Below are 20,216 nucleotides of genomic sequence, written 5' to 3' on the forward strand. Positions count from 1 at the left end.
TGCTCTGTTCAACAGTCCTGATATGATGTGAGAGCTGCACAAGGACATGGATGACAAGGATAGGGTCCTTTAGGTGTGCCGTCACTTTATGTAGCTATTTCTAGTTACTGCAGACATACTGCCTGGGAAGTTACTATTTCTCACAATTTCATTTCACATGTTCATATAATGTACTTGAATCGATTATCTTGCATTATCCTCTCATTTCTGTCCCGCTCCCTCAAAATTCCCTTCTAATACCCAACAACTCCTATTTCTCATCGTTTTTATTTGTTTGTGACCCACTACATTTAATTAGGGTGTTTCGAGACAGGGTCTCATGTAGAGACCGAGGCTAGTCTCAAATTCACTGTATAGCTAAGGATAGCATTGAACTCCTGATTTACTTTCTCTACTTCCAGAGTGCTAAGATTATAGGCATGTACTGCCATGCCCAGCTCTTACTTATGGTTATATTCCCAGAGTTAAGAAGTATGTGTTGTATATGTTGGGTGCTCAAGAAATAAATATTGAATAATGGTTTGATGCATTTAGATTCAAATTATTTAGACTATGAAGTATATCTTCAGAAAAGAGACCATTCATAGTAGCCAAAGTTTCTGGGGAGTGGGCATGGAAAATGGTTGTCAAATGTAATAAAAAAAGGAAATTCACTATTTTTGGTTATGTCTTTACCTCAGATGTGGAAACATGAGGGTTTTTTTGCCCTCTATAAAGGATTTTGGCCAAACTGGCTTCGACTTGGACCCTGGAACATCATTGTATCCTTTTAGAAACTGAGAATGCAAGCCAGTCCTTCAAAGTCCCAGGTATTTCTAGGTTATGGGAAGATAATTTTGATTATTAAATCCTTTATAGACAAGTAAGAAACTCAAGCATCCCATTGGAGACCAGTGTGAATGGAACCAAGTAGAGAAATAACTTTCCCTTGGAGGCAAATACATATACTTAAAGGGACAGAAAAGATGTGCCAGATGTTCCTCTTTAAATCAAACTGTCTAAGATGGCTCAGTGTGTAAAGGTGCTCACCTCCATACCTGGTGACCTGAGTTTAATCTTTGGGACTTACGGTGAAAGGAGAGAATTTGCTCCTGTAAGTTGTCCTCTGAACTCTAAACACACATACACACACATACATACACACACACACACACACACACACACACACACACACACTGTGGCAGGTACATACCTTCCCCAGCAAACAAACAAACAAACAAACAAACAAATAACCAAATAAATGTAATACAACAAAATATCAAGCACAGCCAGTTGTCCTGTGAACTTCATGCACACACTCTGGCAGGCACATGTCCTCCCCAGCAAATACATAAATAAGTAAGCAAATAAATCTAATAAAACAAAATTTAGTGACACTGATAGAAGATGCTCACTGGAAACTCCATGCTTTTGTGGTCTAGAGTTCTTAACTGTGAGACCCAAATAGCTAGAAAATGCCAGCAGGACACAAAGCATTGGTAGAGTGAACAAAACCACAGCCAAGTAGGACTATCGTGGGTGCCTTTCTCTCCTTCAGCCATGCTTTAGTGCCTTGTATGGGTTGAGCCATGCACTGGATACTTTGTGTACTTGTGAGCTTGGCAGGGTTGAAAAGTAATTCCCCACCCTTCTGGAATCTGTAGACTGAACAGAGAGTATATCTCTTTCTCTCTTTGGAATTGGGTTTTGTATTGTGTTGTGTTTGTTCTGTTTGCTTTTGAAAACTATAACTATATTATAATTCATTTTCATTGCTCAGTACCAATGATCATAATGGAAAATAGTAGGCATTCAACACATCTTATCTTTTTTTCCTGATTTTTCAGGACAGGGCTTCTCTGTGTAACAGTCCTATCTGTCCTGGAACTCACTCTGTAGACCAGGCTGGTCTTGAACTCACAGAGATCCGCCTGCCTCTGCCTTCCAAGAGCTAGGATTAAGGGTGTGTGCTACGACTGCGTGGCCCAACACATCTCATCTTAAGAAAAGTCTTTGAAGGGCTGGAAAGATGGCTCAGCGGTTAAGAGCATTACCTGCTCTTCCAAAGGTCCTGAGTTCAATTCCCAGCAACCACATGGTGGCTCACAACCATTTGTAATGAGGTCTGGTGTCCTCTTCTGGCCTGGAGGCATACATGTAGACAGAATATTGTATAATAAATAAATAAATAAATATTTTTTAAAATCCAGTTTAAAAAGAAAAGTCTTTGAAGGAAGCCCCCTTTAGTCTAAGTACATTAATTTAAGAAAATGCAATGTACAATTTTCAAAATGGGTTTAACTTTCAGTATCAACTCAGAAATCTTCCATGACTCACTTTTCAGTTTTTTATTACATACGAGCAGCTCAAGAGGCTTCAGATCTAAGAACTGAAAAATCCATGGACCCAACACTACCGCCCTTTCTACTGTTCTCCTTTGTGTTCCTAATGTATTTTGACAAAGACGTATGTGTTTACAGAACCAGTGGTCTCCCGAGGGTCCTCTTATTGAAGAGTAGTAGGATGACTTAAGGTTGTTTATGCATCTGTGTTACCTCTTCCCTAAGAGGAAGTATTCACATTGAGAGTGTGACCCCAGATTGGTGTCTTCTGTGAAGATGGATACTGATGGGTGACATTCAAAAGGGCCTTCTTTTCAAGCGTGGGTTAAATGCAGTTGGTTATCCCCAGACAGGTTACAGCAGAAGGCTGCCAGCACAGGTCCTGCTATGTATGTTATAGACCTTGGTTCTCATTAAACTATTTATTGGCTGAATCATTCGGACTTTGTCTTCATTTACTCTCTTCTTTCCTAACTCTAAGTTGCCTTTTCTAGAAACTGAAACAGAGAAAGTGATTGAAATTGAGACTGGACTCTTACAACACATTTATGGGAGCTACCTCTGCCTCCCAAGTGCTGGCATTAAAGGCGGCGGCACCACCTTCCGGCCTGAGATGGGATTCTTAAAACACAAATTTGTCCACAGAATGCCACCTGCTTCTAAACATCAGGGCAGTGGTTCTTTCCAGAATGTGAAACAAGTAAGCAAGTGGATCGTTTGGAAGGTTCTGCAGATAAAATGCTAACCACGGTTTACAAAATAGCCCTGTGGTCTGAGTTAAGGTCTTCATAATCATCTGCTCATGTGTTTATTCAAATGTCATATGTCCTTTACTTCCTGAATGCTGGGGATATGAAGAATGATCCTGTCTCTGGTTTTTAAGCTCACGTTAGAGTAGAAACTGGCTTGAGAGTAAACAATAATAGTTGGCTCTAAGTACTATGAGAGGGACAATCAAAGAGCTGCAGGAGGATGGAGGAGAAAGCTTTACTTAGAGGCTCTGCCAAAGCTTCAGAGTGGAGTTGACATTTAAGCTGAGCCAAAGGACGAGGGGATGGTACCATGTGGATAAGGCCTTATATATCTTGACAAGTGTTTAACAACATATATCTGCCATTAGAGAATCATAAAGAATGGTTTTATTACCCTAAAAATCCTCCTAGCCCTTGGCAACCACCACGACTTTTACTGTCTCAATGGTAACGCCTTTTCCAGAGTATCATAATTGGAATCATACAGTAGCCTTTCACATGGGCTCCTTTCCTGTAGTGATGTCCTTTAATTGTCCTCTGTGTCTTTTAGAGATTTATTTTTATTTTGTGTGCATGTGTTTTTGCCTGCACTGTATGTCTGTGTACCACCAGTGCTCCTTGGAAGCCAAGAAAGGGTGTTGGATCCCCGGAACTGGAGTTTCCGATGATTGTTAGCTGCCATGTGGATGCTGGGATCTGAACCTGTGTCATCTGCAAGAGCAACAAGTGCCCTTAACCACTGGTCCATCTCTTTTTCCCTGTTCTAGATCTTTTGATGGCTGTATATTTCATTTTGGTTTAGTGCTACATTAGACAGCATAAGCCACTGTGACAGAATACGAGAGAAACCTAAAGGGGGAGAGGTTAATTTTGGTTCATGGTTGGAGAAGTCTCAGCTCAATTAGGTGAACTGACCATGCTTTTGGTGCTGTGACGAGGCCCATTGTGGCAGGAAGCCAGGACAGAAGAAAGCTATCTGCTTTGTAGTAGCCAGGAAGCAGGAAAAAGAGATGAAGGGACCTGTAAATATTTGTCAAATGAGTAAATGAATTAATCTGTAGCGAAAGTATCAGATACAATTCCTAAAAATAGAATAAAGATTCATAAGGTACTATAGTATATGTTTGTTTGAAAATTGAATTAACAGAAAGATGATTTAAGATAAGGATTACTTCAAACCTGAGCCAATAGAAGGGCAGTACTGCCATGAATACAGTACTTAAATATATATACTGATGACTTCCAGATGGACATCTTCAGCCCATGCTTTTCCCCTTGCCTGCATACTAGTTTTGTGTGTGTGTGTGTGTGTGTGTGTGTGTGTGTGTGTGTGTGTGCCAGTGCCAGTGCCTACTCCACATACTGATTCCATGAATTCCCCAATCTTTACAGCATTTTTGTGGTTGTTAACTCTTCGACACTTAACTGTAATACTTCATTTTGATGGTTTTCTTGAAGACCTTGACGGTATGTATATTATTCCCCAATTATTTTCCACTTCCTACTACATTCCTTTGTTGCCCTCTCTTTTCCATTACCTTCATTGTCACTCTATCCCTTCTTCCTCCAGTCAAAGCCAGCACAGTTCATAGCCAGTAACACAGCAGGGTTCAGAAAGATGTTTAGAACATGGAGTTATTAGTATAGATGAAGTGTTGAAATTTTTAATTTGGAAATGGGGCTAGACTTCTAGCCCTCTCCTTCCAATATATTTATATCTATCTATCTATCTATCTATCTATCTATCTATCTATCTATCTATCTATCTATCTATCTATTACATATTTGGTTTTTAGAGACAGGGTTTCTCTGTGTAGCCCTGACTGTCCTGGAACTCACTCTGTAGACCACGCTGGACTACAGGAGAGATCCTGATGGCTCTGCCTCCCGAGTGCTGGGATTAAAGGCATGTACCATCACCGCCCCACATTATAAATACTTTGTAATGCATCTATGTCCCTATAATGCATTTAGTAAGTAAGAAAAACAGTTTAATATTACTATATGTAAGATTATGAGGGGACCATGTCATCTTAAAGAGGCACTTGGAACTTTGAGGTGTAATAGTCTAAGAGCCACTTAACTCTGAATCAGTTTTTTACACTTGAAATAAGCTCGTAGCCATTCTGCTGTAATTTATTGGTTTTTGCTCTCACCCTTTTTTCAAATTACTGCTGAGCTGATAGGACCTTCATTTGCTCTTCTGTGTGATGAGTTTTCACATCTGTTGACTGTCTCCATGAAAAAATTTGTAAAAATACATTTACCAGTTTTGTAAAGCAGCACAATCATTGACAGGACCTAAGACAGTGCTATCTCGGTGTATTTATCAACTGTTTAGTGCCTTCATGTTAACACAATTGAGACAGAACTGGAACTGATGCACATTTATTATGGTGAATTCGAAATGGGATTAAAGCATGAGATTGTCAGGCAGCGTATATCAAAACAGAACAAATGTGTGAAGCCTTCCTCAGGCTTTCTACCCTGTGTGATCTTACTTCCTCTGGCCCCCAGGAGCAAATGAATCCTGCATGCCCTACCATAAAGGTGTGCAGGTTAAAGAAATGGGGGTGCTTTGTAAAAAGAGATCTTAGACCCTTAACGGCTGCATTGGTTGTTTCCAGGCTTCCTTCTGAGAGGGCTGCTTGAGCCCAGCGACTGATTGTGATCCTAACAGCTTGTAAATCCAGGGGCCATATGGCTGGGTAGCATGTTAAACACTCATGCACTTTATCCTGTCGTGCCTGACCCATCAGACAGAACACGTCTTTCATTCAGTCTTCCTAAAGACTCCAGCGTCTCATCTTCTACTGTGCCAAGACTCACCTCCCTGTTCTCTGTGTAAATGTTTGGCTCTCAGGCTCACCGAGCAGTTTGTGATATTGTACACAGACTGCCTCAGAAAACTTTGAGTGATGGCACCAAAATTGACAGCTCTCTGGATATCACACTGTGTGCTGTATTGATGGAGTCACGGGGAAGGGTTTTCTCAAACTACCGTGTTCTGTAGTCCAGCTTTCTGTGTTTCAGGAGATGGGTTGAGCATCTTGATAGCAGGGTGTATCAAAAGATTTCATTTTGGTAAACCAAATCAGTCCTAACCTAAACCAATTTTCCTGGGATGGCTTATGCTTTCAGCAATGTATGTGCTTTCATTTCCTTGAGATAGTAATGTCAGTGCTGTCTGTTCATGTGTGGTTCATTTATGATGTCTTTTAGTAGCTATCCCAGGGAAACCTAACACTCCAAGGAATGCCAACAAAACCCTAAATCAAAATTAGTATCATTACTTTGTTGTCATTTTTGAGATAAGTTTTCTCAATATAGCCCTGGATGTTCTGAAATTCAATATGTAGACCAGGCTGGCCTCAAACTCAGAGAGATCTATCTGCCTCTGCTTCCCGAGTGCTGGGATTAAAGGCATGTGCCACCACATACGGCCTGAATAAAAATTCCTATCAAGGCTTAATACTTGTTGATTTAGTAATGCTGCTTTGGAGGCTGTAACCTTAAGTGATTGAACAGAGGCACATCAGAGATTTATGCACAGGATATTTATACTGATATAACAATGAGAAATACTAAATTTGAACACAACTATAAGAAGTGACTAAAATACTACATATTCATTTGTTGAAAACACACATACAACCATTATGTTACACTTTTGAAGAAGACACAGTGACCTCGGAAAATACACACAATATAATATAAATTGGAAAAAAAAGATGGAGAATAGAAGTGGCCATCTCTGGAGGGTGTAATTATAAGCACCTGAATGATTTTATGTATTTTCAAATATTTCTAAAATGACTAAAGGTAGTTTTAATAATACAAAGGGTTTAATAAATATATCCCATACATCAGTGTGCACCTCTAAAAGAAACCCCAGGAAGGGTGCAGTTTCATAGCACCTACCTCTGAAATGTTTGTGGGATAGACAGGTGAACAGATACACGATTAATGCATGGCAGTTAACATTTGTAGGTGCCACAGATTTGTAGGTGCTATTTGTAAGATTGACGAAATAGCAAAGGAGGATTCATGGAAAAGCAGGTGGATGCCAGACTTCTCAGCAGCCTTTGAAGGATGGTACGGAAGGTACTGAAGTTATCACTCGCTTTTGCATGGGTGATGCTGATCAAAGAGTTGTGGTCTGTCCTGGAGTTCACTGCTGCTCTTCTCGCCCAGCTGTTGCCATCTTATTTCCTCTTATTCTCTGCCTGTCCTTGGGGGATCCTCATTCTCACTCATTTCAATGGTTTCTGTTCAGTCTGGCCAGTGACCAAACTTGCTGAGAATGAAGTCTATCTCCTGACTTTCTTTCTCATTTGAGTCAGGTAGAACTTCATCGAGGGTGAAGATATACCAAGAGCAATTCTAGCTGGCCAACTCCTAGAGATGAACTGAATGGTCATGAAGCGTGTTGGCAGGTCAGGGCAACTTGACTTTACCAATTGTAAAACACCCAAGACACATTATACAGAAAGGTATGTGGTTTTGTGTTCTTGAGAGAAGTCCTGAAGCTGAAACAGAAGTATGAAATGCATAAGTTTAGTTTCCCAAGGATTTAATATGAAACTTGCTCAAGGCACAATTCTTACAGGAAACTTACAATAAACTTAACAATAACTGATAGCTCTACTTGATTGTGTCAGAGTCTTTATATCTTTTGGATGTTTGATAGTTGCTGAATAGAATCTGGCTTCTTTGTAAGTCTGTGGGATACTGTTGAATGTGTAAATGAAATCTTACTGTTTCCTTTTCTCTGTGAAGGAGCCTTCATCAAAATAAGCCATTAAACTTTTGCATAGCGTTGTGTATCTCTGGTTTTGGACGTTTATTTAACATAATGTTCTTAATCACAGGTACAAGTGTTTAATATTACTAGTGTCTGGTTTGATAAGGTATGCTGATAAGGTGTTAGATTTACAGCTTGTTTTTTGCACCTTGAATCTTTTTTGAGGTTTTATTTATTTTTACTTCATTTTATTTATACGAGTGTTTGCCAGAATGTATGCATGTGCGCCACATGTGTTCAGTGTCTGCAGAGACCAGAAGAGGGTATCAGATCCTCTGGAACTGGAGTTACGTTTGTGAGTTACATCCTACATAGCCCTGGTTGTCCTGGAATTCGCTATGTAGGCCAGGATGGCCTCGAACTCCTGCATATTTTAAAAACATTTATTATTTATATGTATGTATGTATGTGAGCCTGAGTGTATAGTTGTGAACCACAGAGACCAAAAGAGGGTGTTGGATCCCCTGGAACTGGAGTTGCAGGCATCTGTTAGCTACCATGGGGGTGCTTGGAAATAAAACTAGGTCCTCTGCAAGAACAGCAAGTGATCTTATCACTGGACATTCTCTCTAGTCCCAGTACCCCAAATTTTATCTCTATCTCAAAAAACAAATTTTGGCAGTAGTGACACACATCTTTAATCCCAGCACTTGGGAGGCAGAAGCAGGCAGATTTAAACCCAGCACTCGGAGTTTGAGGCCAGCCTGATCTACAAGAGCTAGTTCCAGGACAGCTGGGGCTACACAGAGAAACCCTGTCTCAAAAAAGCCATTAAAAAGAAGACTAAGTAAGCTTTCTTTTAAATCCCTACAGGTTGGGCTTCTTTGGCATGCAGCACTATTTTGACAATAACTACTTTCTTCCTCCTTTACTCTCATTAGAAAAGTGACCATGAATTTGCAATGAATTCTACAGATTTATACTCTGTGCAGCCCTATAAAGTGAATTCTTATTTCTGAACTCTTTTCTCATTTGGCTTAATAAATATTTAATTAGTAGGTGAACAAAATGGAATGTTTAAATTTCCACACAAAGAGAAATTCTGTGAAACTGCTACTGCTTTACCCATCTCGGTATGAAAATGAATAAAATTTATCTTTAAGAACTAAAAAAAAAAGACTTATTCATCAGGTGAAGATTTCACAGTTCTGAGCCAAATTCCCCTTGCTTTGTAGATCATAATATCTGAATGTAATAGACTCCCTTAAGTGGGTCACTTAAATATTTTATTCTTTATGGCTTTTTCCTTTCCTTTCTTTTCCTTTTCTTTTCTTTCCTTTCCTTTCCTTTCTTCTACTCTCCTCTCCTCTCCTTTCCTTCCTTCCTTTTTTTCTGTCTTTCTTTTCTTCATTCCTTCCTTCCTTTCTCTTTTTTCTCTCTTTCCCTCCCTCCCTTTCTTCCTTTTTCAGTACAAGGTATCTATATGTAGCCCTGGTTTTCCTGGAACTTGCTCTGTAGACCAGGCTAGCCTTGAACTCACTGAGATCCACCTGCCTAGGTCCCCCACATGCTGGGATCAAAGGTGTGCACCACCATTGCCCTGCTAGGATTTTCTTTGATGAAGAAGCAAATGTCTTGTAGTTTACTAGGCATCTTGACGTGCATTGCCTGACTTCTTCCTTACTATATAGATGGGGTTGCCCTGATCACCCCAGTTTAACAGAAGAACAATTTAATTATTTTATTTAATTTAAAATAATTTTTAATTTATTTTAAGAATTGTAAGAAGTGGAGCTGGAGGCTTGGCTCAGTGCTTGAGAGCACTTGTTCTTGCTAAAGGACCCAAGTTGTATTCCTAGCACCCATATGGAAGGGAAGCTCACTACCACCTTGGGCACCAGACACACATGTGGTGCACAGATGTATAAGCAGGAAAAATACTCATACACACAAAATAATAAAAATAAATTAAATTTTTTTCAAAAGATGAATAAAAATAGAACTCACTCTGAAGATGACACTGGTCTTGAACATTAGAGTGAGTCTAAGCTCTCCGCCATCCTTTTTTGTTATTTTGAGACAAGTTTTCTCCATGTAACCCTGACTGTACTGGAACTCACTCTATAGAACAGGCTGGCCTCAAACTTACAGAGATCCCCCTGCCCTGCCTCCTGTGTGCTGGGGTTAAAGGGGTGCACTTGTCTGTTGGACTCCAAAGCCTGTGATTTCTCAAATACACATGTTCCTTACAGAAATAGCAGGGTTTCTTTCTTACACTGAAGCTTATACCTCACCTACCAACTAGCTTCCCCCTTAGATCCTGCTTTACAGCTTTGAAATACCTTTAATTTCCATACTTCTTGTTGAAAAATAAGTGTATATTCAGGGAGGGCAATGTAATGCTTTGATATGAAATGATTAAATCACGCTAATTAAATGTAACTTATATCACCTTATCAAACTCTGTCCTTTTCAGTAAGGGCAGGAAATTAAGCTGTGAACACCAACAGGATTACTTTGAACCAGTTTTCAATTTTATCCAAAACTGACTTCTAATTTGTATTTTAGCTAGTTTGTTCTAATGAAGACCAACCATTACATGATGGTTGTGAGGCTTATTGGGTTTTGACATCTACTCAAGAAGCAAAAACTTCCTTGATTGCAGAAGTATAAAAGTTGCTGTGGTGAGAGCAGGCCTGTTCCTCTCTGAGCTATAGTGGCAAACAGTGCAGCCACAGAGAATCTTACCAAAGCAGGCTTGATGTGGACTGGTATAGAGCAACAGGAACCAGGTTCTTAGATAGAGGATAGTGAGACGTGATCTTTTATTTGTTTGTTTTTGGGTTTTTTGGTTTTGGTTTTGTTTTTTCAAGACAGAGCTTCTCTATAGCTTGGAGCCTGCCCTGGAACTAGCATTATAAATCAGTAGATGAGGCTGGCCTCAAGTTTACAGAGATCCACCTGCCTCTGCCTCTTTAGTGCCAGGCACTGCCTGGCACAAGAAGGGATTTTAAAGTATATGGAATGTCAAAGAAGTGATTTTTATCCCGGAGTGGCTGATGCAAGAACACTGAGAGCTAACTGAAGACTAACAGAGAGTTAAGAAACCCAGTTGAAAACCATCCTGTGGAGAGCAGGATGGCTTCTGCATGGTATTTCAGATTCAAGTGAAGGATTCCAATGGTGTCTTGGAATGAGCCTTTGCACATTGGACACATCCAGCCATCATTTTAAAGCTAGTAGGGGGAATAACATTTCAGGGTGTTTAAAGTCCAAATCCCAGAAAAGTTAACCCAAACTGTTTTCCTTTCTTCATGGCACCTTTTCTTAGCAACTAAGTATTTTTGGGGGTAGGTTATTAAGCCTAGTGTTCTGAGAGCCATATCTAATATTGCATAGTGGAGACCAGAAGGGTGAGAAAGGACTTAGAGGAAAGTACAGTGTGGTTCCTGAGTTTCTGGACCCCAATTCTGCCCTTGACCTTTGCTATCAGGGCTGCCCAGGGGGACCTCAAGCATCAGTCCTAGCTGGAAGCATGGGCATTTGCTTGCGGAGGGACTGAGGATGGAACCCAGGAGCTTGTCTGTTGCTAGGCAAGTGTCCTATTAGGCAGCTACAGCTTCAGCCTTCAACACTGTCATATTCTGTACTACCCAGAAGAAAGGGATAGGCTGGTTTCCTGTGCAAATTTGGTGCATCTTGGATGACTGAGTTGCTTAGGAAGATGCGCATCTCAGAATAAATTCAAGAACGTGTAGCTCTAAGGAGCAAGGTGAGTTCAGTTTTCAGAGCTTGGCAGTGCCTATCTTGGGACCTACCTCTTTTTCTCTTTCTTCCCTTACAGTGTCTCAATTGGTGGTTCTGCATTTTTATAAGCAGGTAGCCACCAGTGACATAGGAGGCAACAGAGGGGAAGGGGCACTAGAGAGTTGAAAAGGATGTTAATAGCAGAAATAATCACTAGAGAGGGAATTTACTAAAGAAACATTGTTTTGAGCCCCATGAGGAAGGGCAAGCATTGGGTTCTATGATCTGGATTCCTGTGTTCAGAGTAAACTTGCTATGTATAATGTGATACACATTAGGGAAGGCAGGAACTCTGTTTGATGGGAGTCATTGTTGTAGTAAATCACCCAAATAAATAGTTACCAAGAAAAGCGCCTGGTCTCCCCAGTGCCGTGCTGTCTTACAGCTATTTACAGGTCTTGAGCATTTGACATATGGTTAGTTTGAACTGAGATTGTCTGTAAAATGCACACCTGATTTTAAAGCTTGGTATGAAAGAAGTAATTTTCATTATCGATTAAATGTTGAATTAATGTTTTGAATATACTGGGTTAAATAAAGCATCAATATTCATGTTTAAGGTGATGGAAATGTTACTGTGATTTGATCAGTAACAGGCCACTTGAAGTATCACATTGTACTACATAGATATGTACAATTAAAATAAGAATTTAGAAATCAAAGCCTGAGACTTAAAAAACTCTATATTGCTTTTGCCTCTTAACATGGTTTACTAGAACATTAAAATGTATGCACTTTACATTACATTTCTATTGGACAACTTTGCTCTGCTATAATAAAAACAGGATCTGATATTTTCAGCAGTACGATCCTGGAAGCAAGTACAGCTGTCTTCTAGGAAACAGGCCTATTTCCAAAGAAAAGGAAAGGGTGGAGATTTGCAGGTGCAGAAACCGACTTTTGATGAAAGTCAGGATCCAGCCTCATTTGCCACATTCTGAGGGTGTGGGATGTGGGAGGTTGGGTGGTCAATTTGCTGAGGCAAGTTCTCTCATTTTGGGGTGTAATATATTAATTATTAGCTGGGATCTAGAATGAGGATGGGAAAGACACTTTAGAAACTTTTCTTTCTTACCATCTTATCCATCGAGCTCTGGGTGGCTGATAGTGACGATGTGATAGGATCTTTCTCTGGGCCTCTCTGGACCACCATTCTTGGCTGAGAGAAGGAGGAGGACTGAGGCAAAGCCCTTCTTCACTCCCAGGGCCATGTGGTAGAGCTGCTGCCGAACCTCCCTCTGCCAATAGGCATAGATGAGTGGGTTAAGCAGGGAGTTGCCAACTCCAAGGAGCCACAGGTACTTTTCCAGCACTTGGTAGAGGCAGCACTTCTGGCAGGCCACCTGCACAATACCAGTGATGAGAAAAGGAGACCAGGACAGAGTGAAGCTCCCAATGAGAATACACACAGTACGGACAGCCTTAAAGTCACTGACAGGCCGTGGTGGCCGGCAAGCCCCAGCCATGGCTCCTGCGTGTTCCATCTTTCGGATCTGCTGGCTGTGCACAGAGGCAATCTTGAGCATGTCACAGTAGAAGAAGACAAAGAGGAGCACAGCTGGGAAGAAGCCAGCACAAGAGAGGGTCAGCACAAACCTTGGGTGAAACACCGCAAAGAAGGTGCAGGGCCCATAGTAGGTGGTCTGCTGGAATATGGGGACTCCAAGTGGGAGGAAGCCGATAAGGTAAGATACAAACCACAGTCCTGCAATGCATGCCCCAGCCACAAGCCCGTTCATGATCTGGAAGTAACGGAGGGGCTTCTTAATTGCAAGGTATCTGTCAAAAGCAATCAGCATGACTGTGAGGACAGAGGCAGCTGCGGAAGAAGTGACAAATGCCATCCGAAGGCTACACATGGTCTTCTGTGTGTACTGAGCAGAGCTGGAAAGTTGGTCTGTAACGAGCCCCGAGATAGCCACGCCAATCAAGGTATCTGCAACAGCCAGATTCAAGGTGAAGCAGAGACCAACACCATCATTCTTGTAGATTGAGAGCAGCATAGCCACGACTACTAGTGCATTAACAGCAATGATGAGGACGGTCAGGACGGCAAGGATCACTCCAAATGAGAAAGATGACTCCATGGCTTGAGGTAGCAGGACTTCCACTTATAAGGACATGCTGAATCTCGAGCTCAAATTCTCGTGGGACAGGATAAGATGTACTGTAGGTTCAGAGCCCCAGCACAGTTCTGGCCCTTACTGGCAGTACAGCGTGGCAGCATGCCATCTTTGGGTTCCTGATGTCATTAGGATTACTCATCCTCTCCTTTTCGGTCCTCAGCCTCCTGCTTTTCTAGCTTTCTGAAGGCAGCAATCTCTGAGCAAATCTGTCCCCTGGCCCTGCGCTAGTCCCTCCCCCTCTACCATCCAAGTTACTAGACAACTCCCAAGTACCTGGTACACACTGTCTATTGGAACCCCCTCCCTTCATTGATGCTTCAAGGGCTATGAAGGGATAGGGACCTTCATCAAGGCTTCCTGTCTGACAGAAGATTTAATTAGCTCTAATCATACTTTTCTCTCTCAATAGCTTCATATTAAACTTTGACTTCTTCCTAAGCTTCAAGTGCTAGATTAGTAACTAATCTCAGCTTGATTAAACATTTGCTTAATAAATAATTCTCAGTTACTATTATGATTGCTTTTAATCAAGAAAAATGATCGTAATCAGTTGAAGTGAGAAGTGAGGCAGAAGTGAGAGGCTCAGCATCCTTTCCGGGGTGTTACCACATATTTAAGCTTTTTTTTAAATTCCCATCACTTCAAAGGCCAATTCTCTCAAATAGGATGTACACCTTCCCTGGTTCTTCTCCCCTGGATGTCAATTCATGGATTCAGAAGGACAGTAAAGACAAGGCAAAGAATTGTTAATAGCTACCATTTGGGTTAGAAGGGAGCCAATTTCCCATCTCTAATTGTTGTTTTGTGGGTACGGTGCTGTTTCCATACTGGTGGGCTATGTCTCTGGTTAGTAAGTAATGACTGACGGACTTGTTCATCCTGTAGAGTCCAGGTTGTCTCTGAGAAGAGATGAGTTCAGCATTTGGCAGTGGAATTTTCCAGGGATGGAGCTCATGGGAGTTAGGTCAAAGGGTGAGAGAGTTGCCAGAGCAGATGAGAGGAGTGCAGAGGCCAGCTGTGGAAATCACTCCACTTTAGGTCGTATATCCATTTACTCTGGTACATTATAACTAACCTTTTGCCTCCCTGCTCTTCTCATCTTGGATACCAAGAAGAGCGGGGTGGGAAGAAGAGTGGTTAGAAGCTATTTACTTAGTCCAGGTGAAAGCACAAATGGGAAAAGGTTAGCGTTTTAAGTGAGAGAGTGGAGAGCAAGGTGCGGAGTAGCAGCAAATATCAGGATGTTTTGACAGTTGGAGAGGACTTTGGGCAGATGTCTCTCAGGCCAAGGCTCAGAAAAACCCGTGTCATGGGGGATTGATAATTTAATCTTCGTTACCTTCGTTTAGGAGACTGATTCGAATCTGGCCTAACCTTATACCGGGACTTAATTTGTGTGTTTGTTTCCATGGCCTTTGACTTCATATGTGAAGTTAAGTTGGATCCTTGCAAGCTCATGTTCAAACTTGTGAGGGCATCACAATGACCTTGAAGGCTTGGTACAACTCAGATTCTTGATTATATATATATTGAGACAGTTTCATTTTTCTCAGGTTGGTCCTCAAACTCACTATGCAACTGTGGATGATCCTGAATTTTTAACCCTCCAGCTTCCACCTCTAGAATGCTAGGATCATAGGCAAGTGCCACCAAATCCAGTCTATGTGGCACTGAGGATTGAATGTGAGCATCATATATACAGCCTCTCAAGCTGCCCAATCAACAGCTACACCCCAGCCCCTGAATATGCATCTCTGTTTACACTCACTACTGTTGCTGGCTAAAGAACTGCAACTAGAATAGTGATCATTTGTTTTTTTTTCCCCCTGGACTAGGTCCAACTTTATAGCCCAGGCTGGCTTGGAACTTGGGTCAGTCCTTCTGTCTCAGTCTTTCAAGTTCTGGGACTACAGTCATGGGCCATACCTGGTGCTAGAGTAGTGATTATTTTGTTGTTGTTGTTGTTTTTAGGCAGGGTCTCACTATGTAGCCCTAGCTGGCCATAACTCACTATATAGACCAGGCTGGCCTTCTACTCACAGAGATCCACCTGCCTTTGTCTTCCAAGTGCTGGGAGTAAAGGCGTGCACTATCATGCCCAGCAGAATAATGATTCTTAACCTTAGCTGTGCTTTGGAATCACCTGTCGAAACCAAAAACATATTGTTGTCTAGGTAGCACACAAAGGTAGCTTGGGACATGCACCCGGAGTCATAAAAGGCAATTTGGATACTTAGGAGTGAGAACAACCGTTTAATAGCAAAAGCACAGGCTCAAGGATTAGAGCACCAGGGTTCTGTATTACTGATTTTTATTGGACAAATGACTTCATCTTTATTATTTAGCTTTGTTTATTTTTCCTCTGCTTATTCTGGGAGAAGATACTCCCTATATCACAGGATTGTGGGACTGGCAAAAATAAAGGCTGCAAAGTTGTAGAAAGTTGCATGGGTATTACTGCCCTTTAATCTCTGTTAGTCATATTATTACACAGTGTTAATAAAAACGTATATCTAAGTGGTAAACAAAATGTAGTAATTAGGAAAGAAAGATAAATATCATATTTTCTTTTATATAGAATCTATATTAAGTGTGTGTGTGTGTGTGTGTGTGTGCGTGTGTGTGTGTGTGTCTGTGTAAAACATGAGAGCATGCACACAGAGGGCGGGCTATTTGGGTGAAGGAATGTGACCAGCGGGTAGAAGTTAGGTAAGAAAGGGACCAAGTGCTGAATATGAAGAAAGTGCAATGATATACATGTCTGAAAGGGTTATAGTGCAACCCCTTATTTTGTACATCAAAAGTGATTGATAGAAAAAAATCAATGAAAAAGGCTAATCAATGTGTGCATCAGTGATTGCAACACTTTCAATACAAGTGTGTGTCAGAAGCATCTGCATGACTTGAGAGATTGGCAGAAGTGTGCAATCTCAGGTGGCTTGGCTGAGAATGAGTGGAAGCCATTCTTTGTTTATGAAATCCAATGGTCATGAAAAATGAAGATCGTTTTCCCTTGAGCCCATAGAAACAGAAATGTGGGCACATTTACATCATTTAACTTCCTATACCTGGTTAAAGTTCTTGTTATTGTCTCTGGTATTCAGCACTGTATTACTTACTTTTCTCATCGTTGTGATCAAGTCCTTGACATGAAGCAACCTCAGGGAAGAAGGATTTACTCTGGTTCACAATTTGAATGAATACTGTCTATAATGATGGCTAGAATCTCTGGGATGGCAGAAGCCAAAAGTGACTTGCTTATATCTTGGTGGGCCAGAAAATTGACAGGCCAGGGCTAAAAATGAGATTGAGCTATAACTCAAGGTCTGTTCTCTAGTGACCCACTTCCCCTACCAAGTACCACTTCCTAAAGATGTCACAACTTCTCAGAATAGCACCATCATCTAAGGACTTAATTTTCAAACATATAAGGCTGGGGGGAACCTTTTCTATCCAAACCATGACAAACATGGTATTACCTTTCCTTTTTATTATTGTATCTTTCTCTTCCAATTTCCCCATGCCTATACCCACCATACCGGCTAATTTAATGAGTGTATTCTCTGTACTAGTTACTCTGCTCTGTAACAGCTTTTCATACATTTGCTTAAAACATGTGAATGAGGGGCTATTAGCATCCCTGCTAGCCTGCTTAGGAAGTGATGCTTAGAGGTGAAGGATCCTACCCAAGGTCACTCAGCTAGGAAGGAGTGGTAGATTTGGAATTAGAATTCAGTCCTCGGTGGCGGGGAAGAGACAGAAAACTTTAATAAATAAATAAATAAATAAATAAATAAATATTAAAAAAAATTCAGTCCTCATTGCTCCTAGTTAAATAACCTTGTTGATTCTTTTTTATTTTTATTGATTTAAAAAAATTTATGTGTATGGGTGTTTTGCCTACATGTTTTTCTGTACACCACTTGTGTGCCCGTTACCCACAGAGACCAGAAGATGGCATCATATTCCCTAGAAATGGAGTTACATATGGTTGTGAGTTGCTGACTGAGGTTTCTGTCCTGCCCAGTTCCCACAGTCGTTAAGCCCCTAAAGAAATCACACAAAGGTCTACATTAATTATAAACTGTTTGGCTTATTATCTCAGGCTTCTTATTAACTCTTATAACTTATATTAGCCCATAATTCTTGTCTATGTTAGCCACATGGCTTGGTACATTTTACGGCGAAGCAGTCACATCTGTGTCTGGTTTCCTCTCTGGGTGATGACTGCAAACTGAAACTTCCCTCTTCTTGTAATTCTTGTTGCCATGCCTCTACTTCCTGCCTGGTTGCCATCACCCTTCCTATACTTCCCGCCTGGCTACTGGCCAATCAGCATTTTATAATTTTGTAATTGTTTTGTAAAAATAATACAAGTGATAGGATAAAAGACCATTGTCCCACCGTAATGATTTTTCATGTAAGTACTAGGAATCGAACCTGAGACCTCTACAAGAGCAGCCAGTACTGTTAACTGCTGAGCCATTTCTCTAGCTCCATGTGGTAGGCCAGATAAAGTCCCACCATACTGATACCTACTTATTATGTGTGTAGTGCTAAAAATCGAGCCCAGAACCTAGCATAAATTAGGCAAATGGATGACTGAGCATCACCAGCCCTTGTTTTTTGAGACAGGGTCTCACCATGTAGCCCAGGGTGGCCTCAAACTCATTATCTGTTGAAGGCTGGGATTAGAGGTTCATGTCACCATGTCTGACTGATGTCCATGTTGTAATCCCTGTAGTCTAGAAACATGCCATTTATAGTGAAACAGTTACTTTGCAGATGCAACTTTGCAGATATGAATAAATTAAGGATCTTGAGATGTACCTATTATTCTAGATTTTCCAGGTGCACCCAAAAATATCATTACAAGTGTCCTTGTGAGCAATGATCAAATGAATGATCAGCATGAACAATTGGCAGTCTGACAAGAGAGTCCAAAGATGAGTGATGCAAGGCAGAGATTGTCAACCAAGAATCGCTGTCAAGTAACCTCTTTCAGAGCTTCCAGCATAAACCATGTCGCTCAGCACTCTGACTGACATTAGCTCACTGAAATTCACTTCAGAATTCTGGCCTCAAGAATGGAAGGAAATGGTTTTTAAAGAAGTGGGTGGAGAGGGTAATAGAATACATGAACCATGAAAGTGGAAAGAAGACTACAGGGAGTAGAAGGGGACAAGAGAGAGAGGGAGGATCAGGCAAAACAAAGTATTTCGAGAATGCCACAATTAGTCTTGCTGCTTTGCCTGCTAATTAAAAAGATCCAGAGGCCAAGAAGATGGGTCCATCAATGAAGGACTTGCTGTACAAACATGAGAACCCGAGTTTGGATCTCCAGCACCCATGAATAAAAAGCTCAGCACAGCAGTTGTAATCATGCTTATAATCCCAGCATTAGAAGCAGAGGTTAAAGGATCTCTGGGGTTTGCTGGTTAGCCTTTTAGCCAAATGGGCAATCTCCAAGTTCAGGGAGAGACTTTGTCTGAAAAACAATTGATAGCAATACTCAATATCGACTTCTGGTCTCTACACATGAATGCATTCATGTGTGCGTGCACATACACATGGACACATATATGAACATGTATACACCATTACACCACGTGTATACAAAAATAAATACACACCAATCAATAGATACCAAGAAAAAAAGACAATTGAAGGGAAATGAATCTGTCATTTTAAGCCACTGAAGTTTGCAGTTAGTTATTATAGCAACAATAGAAAAACAAGGTATGAGGTTAAAGGTTAACATGAGGAGAAAATTTAAAAAAACTTGGCTCTGCTTATATTGCTTTTCGGTAGTGAAGCATTTGGCTGCCAAAATACAAAGATATCCTCAACAGCATGCTGGCAGAAGACACCAAGGGACCAGTGATCAGAACGTCCAGCAGAGGGCACTATGCATGAAAAAAACAATGTAGGAAAGGTGTTTAAAAGAAAAGATGCAGTTCAACACTTCTGGGTTGCTCCAGCTGTGCTGCATCTTAGATGCTGCTTTCATGCAGGCCAGAGGAGCTCTTAGTCTGTTGAGTATACACAATTTTTGACTTGATATTTAGAACTTAGTTCCTGTGTTTTGTGTGCGTGTACCCTCCCCACCCCCCGTGTGTGTGTGTTCCTGCTAGAAAACAACCTTGGCATCATTATCAGGAGAACCTTCCACCTCCTTTGAGACAAGGTTTCCCATTGTTTTGAAGCTCACCAATTATGTCAGACTGGCTGGCCAGTTAGCCCCACGGATCCTCCTGTTGGCACCTCAGCAGTACCAGGATTACAAGCTCACCCTACCATGCCCCAACATTTTTATGTAGCTTCTTCTGGGGACTGAGCTCAGGTTCTCATGCTTGCTTTACCCATTTAGCTCTCTGCTGGGACCTCTCTTTCTTCTTCATTTCAAACTTATCTTTGGGACTGAAGAAATGGCTCAGAGCACTTGGGGCTCTCACAAAGGATCTGA

At 41.1% G+C, this 20,216-nt stretch overlaps 2 protein-coding genes across 2 annotated transcripts in view; one reads left to right on the forward strand and one right to left on the reverse strand.

The window, feature by feature from the left end:
* Positions 1 to 2,769, forward strand: part of Slc25a14 (solute carrier family 25 member 14) — a 42,551-nt gene extending 39,782 nt beyond the window's left edge. The window contains 2 exon segments of the mRNA XM_075957389.1: positions 681 to 761; positions 2,324 to 2,769. Of these exon segments, the coding sequence (XP_075813504.1) occupies positions 681 to 761; positions 2,324 to 2,365 (123 nt within the window). The 3' untranslated portion in view covers positions 2,366 to 2,769.
* Positions 2,770 to 12,703: 9,934 nt separating this feature from the next.
* On the reverse strand, positions 12,704 to 13,711 carry Gpr119 (G protein-coupled receptor 119). The gene has a single exon (XM_075956632.1). It carries the CDS (start codon positions 13,709 to 13,711, stop codon positions 12,704 to 12,706), a length of 1,008 nt encoding a protein of 335 aa, XP_075812747.1.
* Between the last annotated feature and the right edge of the window lie 6,505 nt (positions 13,712 to 20,216).

Source organism: Microtus pennsylvanicus, chromosome X (genome assembly GCF_037038515.1).
Source record: "Microtus pennsylvanicus isolate mMicPen1 chromosome X, mMicPen1.hap1, whole genome shotgun sequence".
Taxonomy (NCBI): Eukaryota; Metazoa; Chordata; class Mammalia; order Rodentia; family Cricetidae; genus Microtus; species Microtus pennsylvanicus.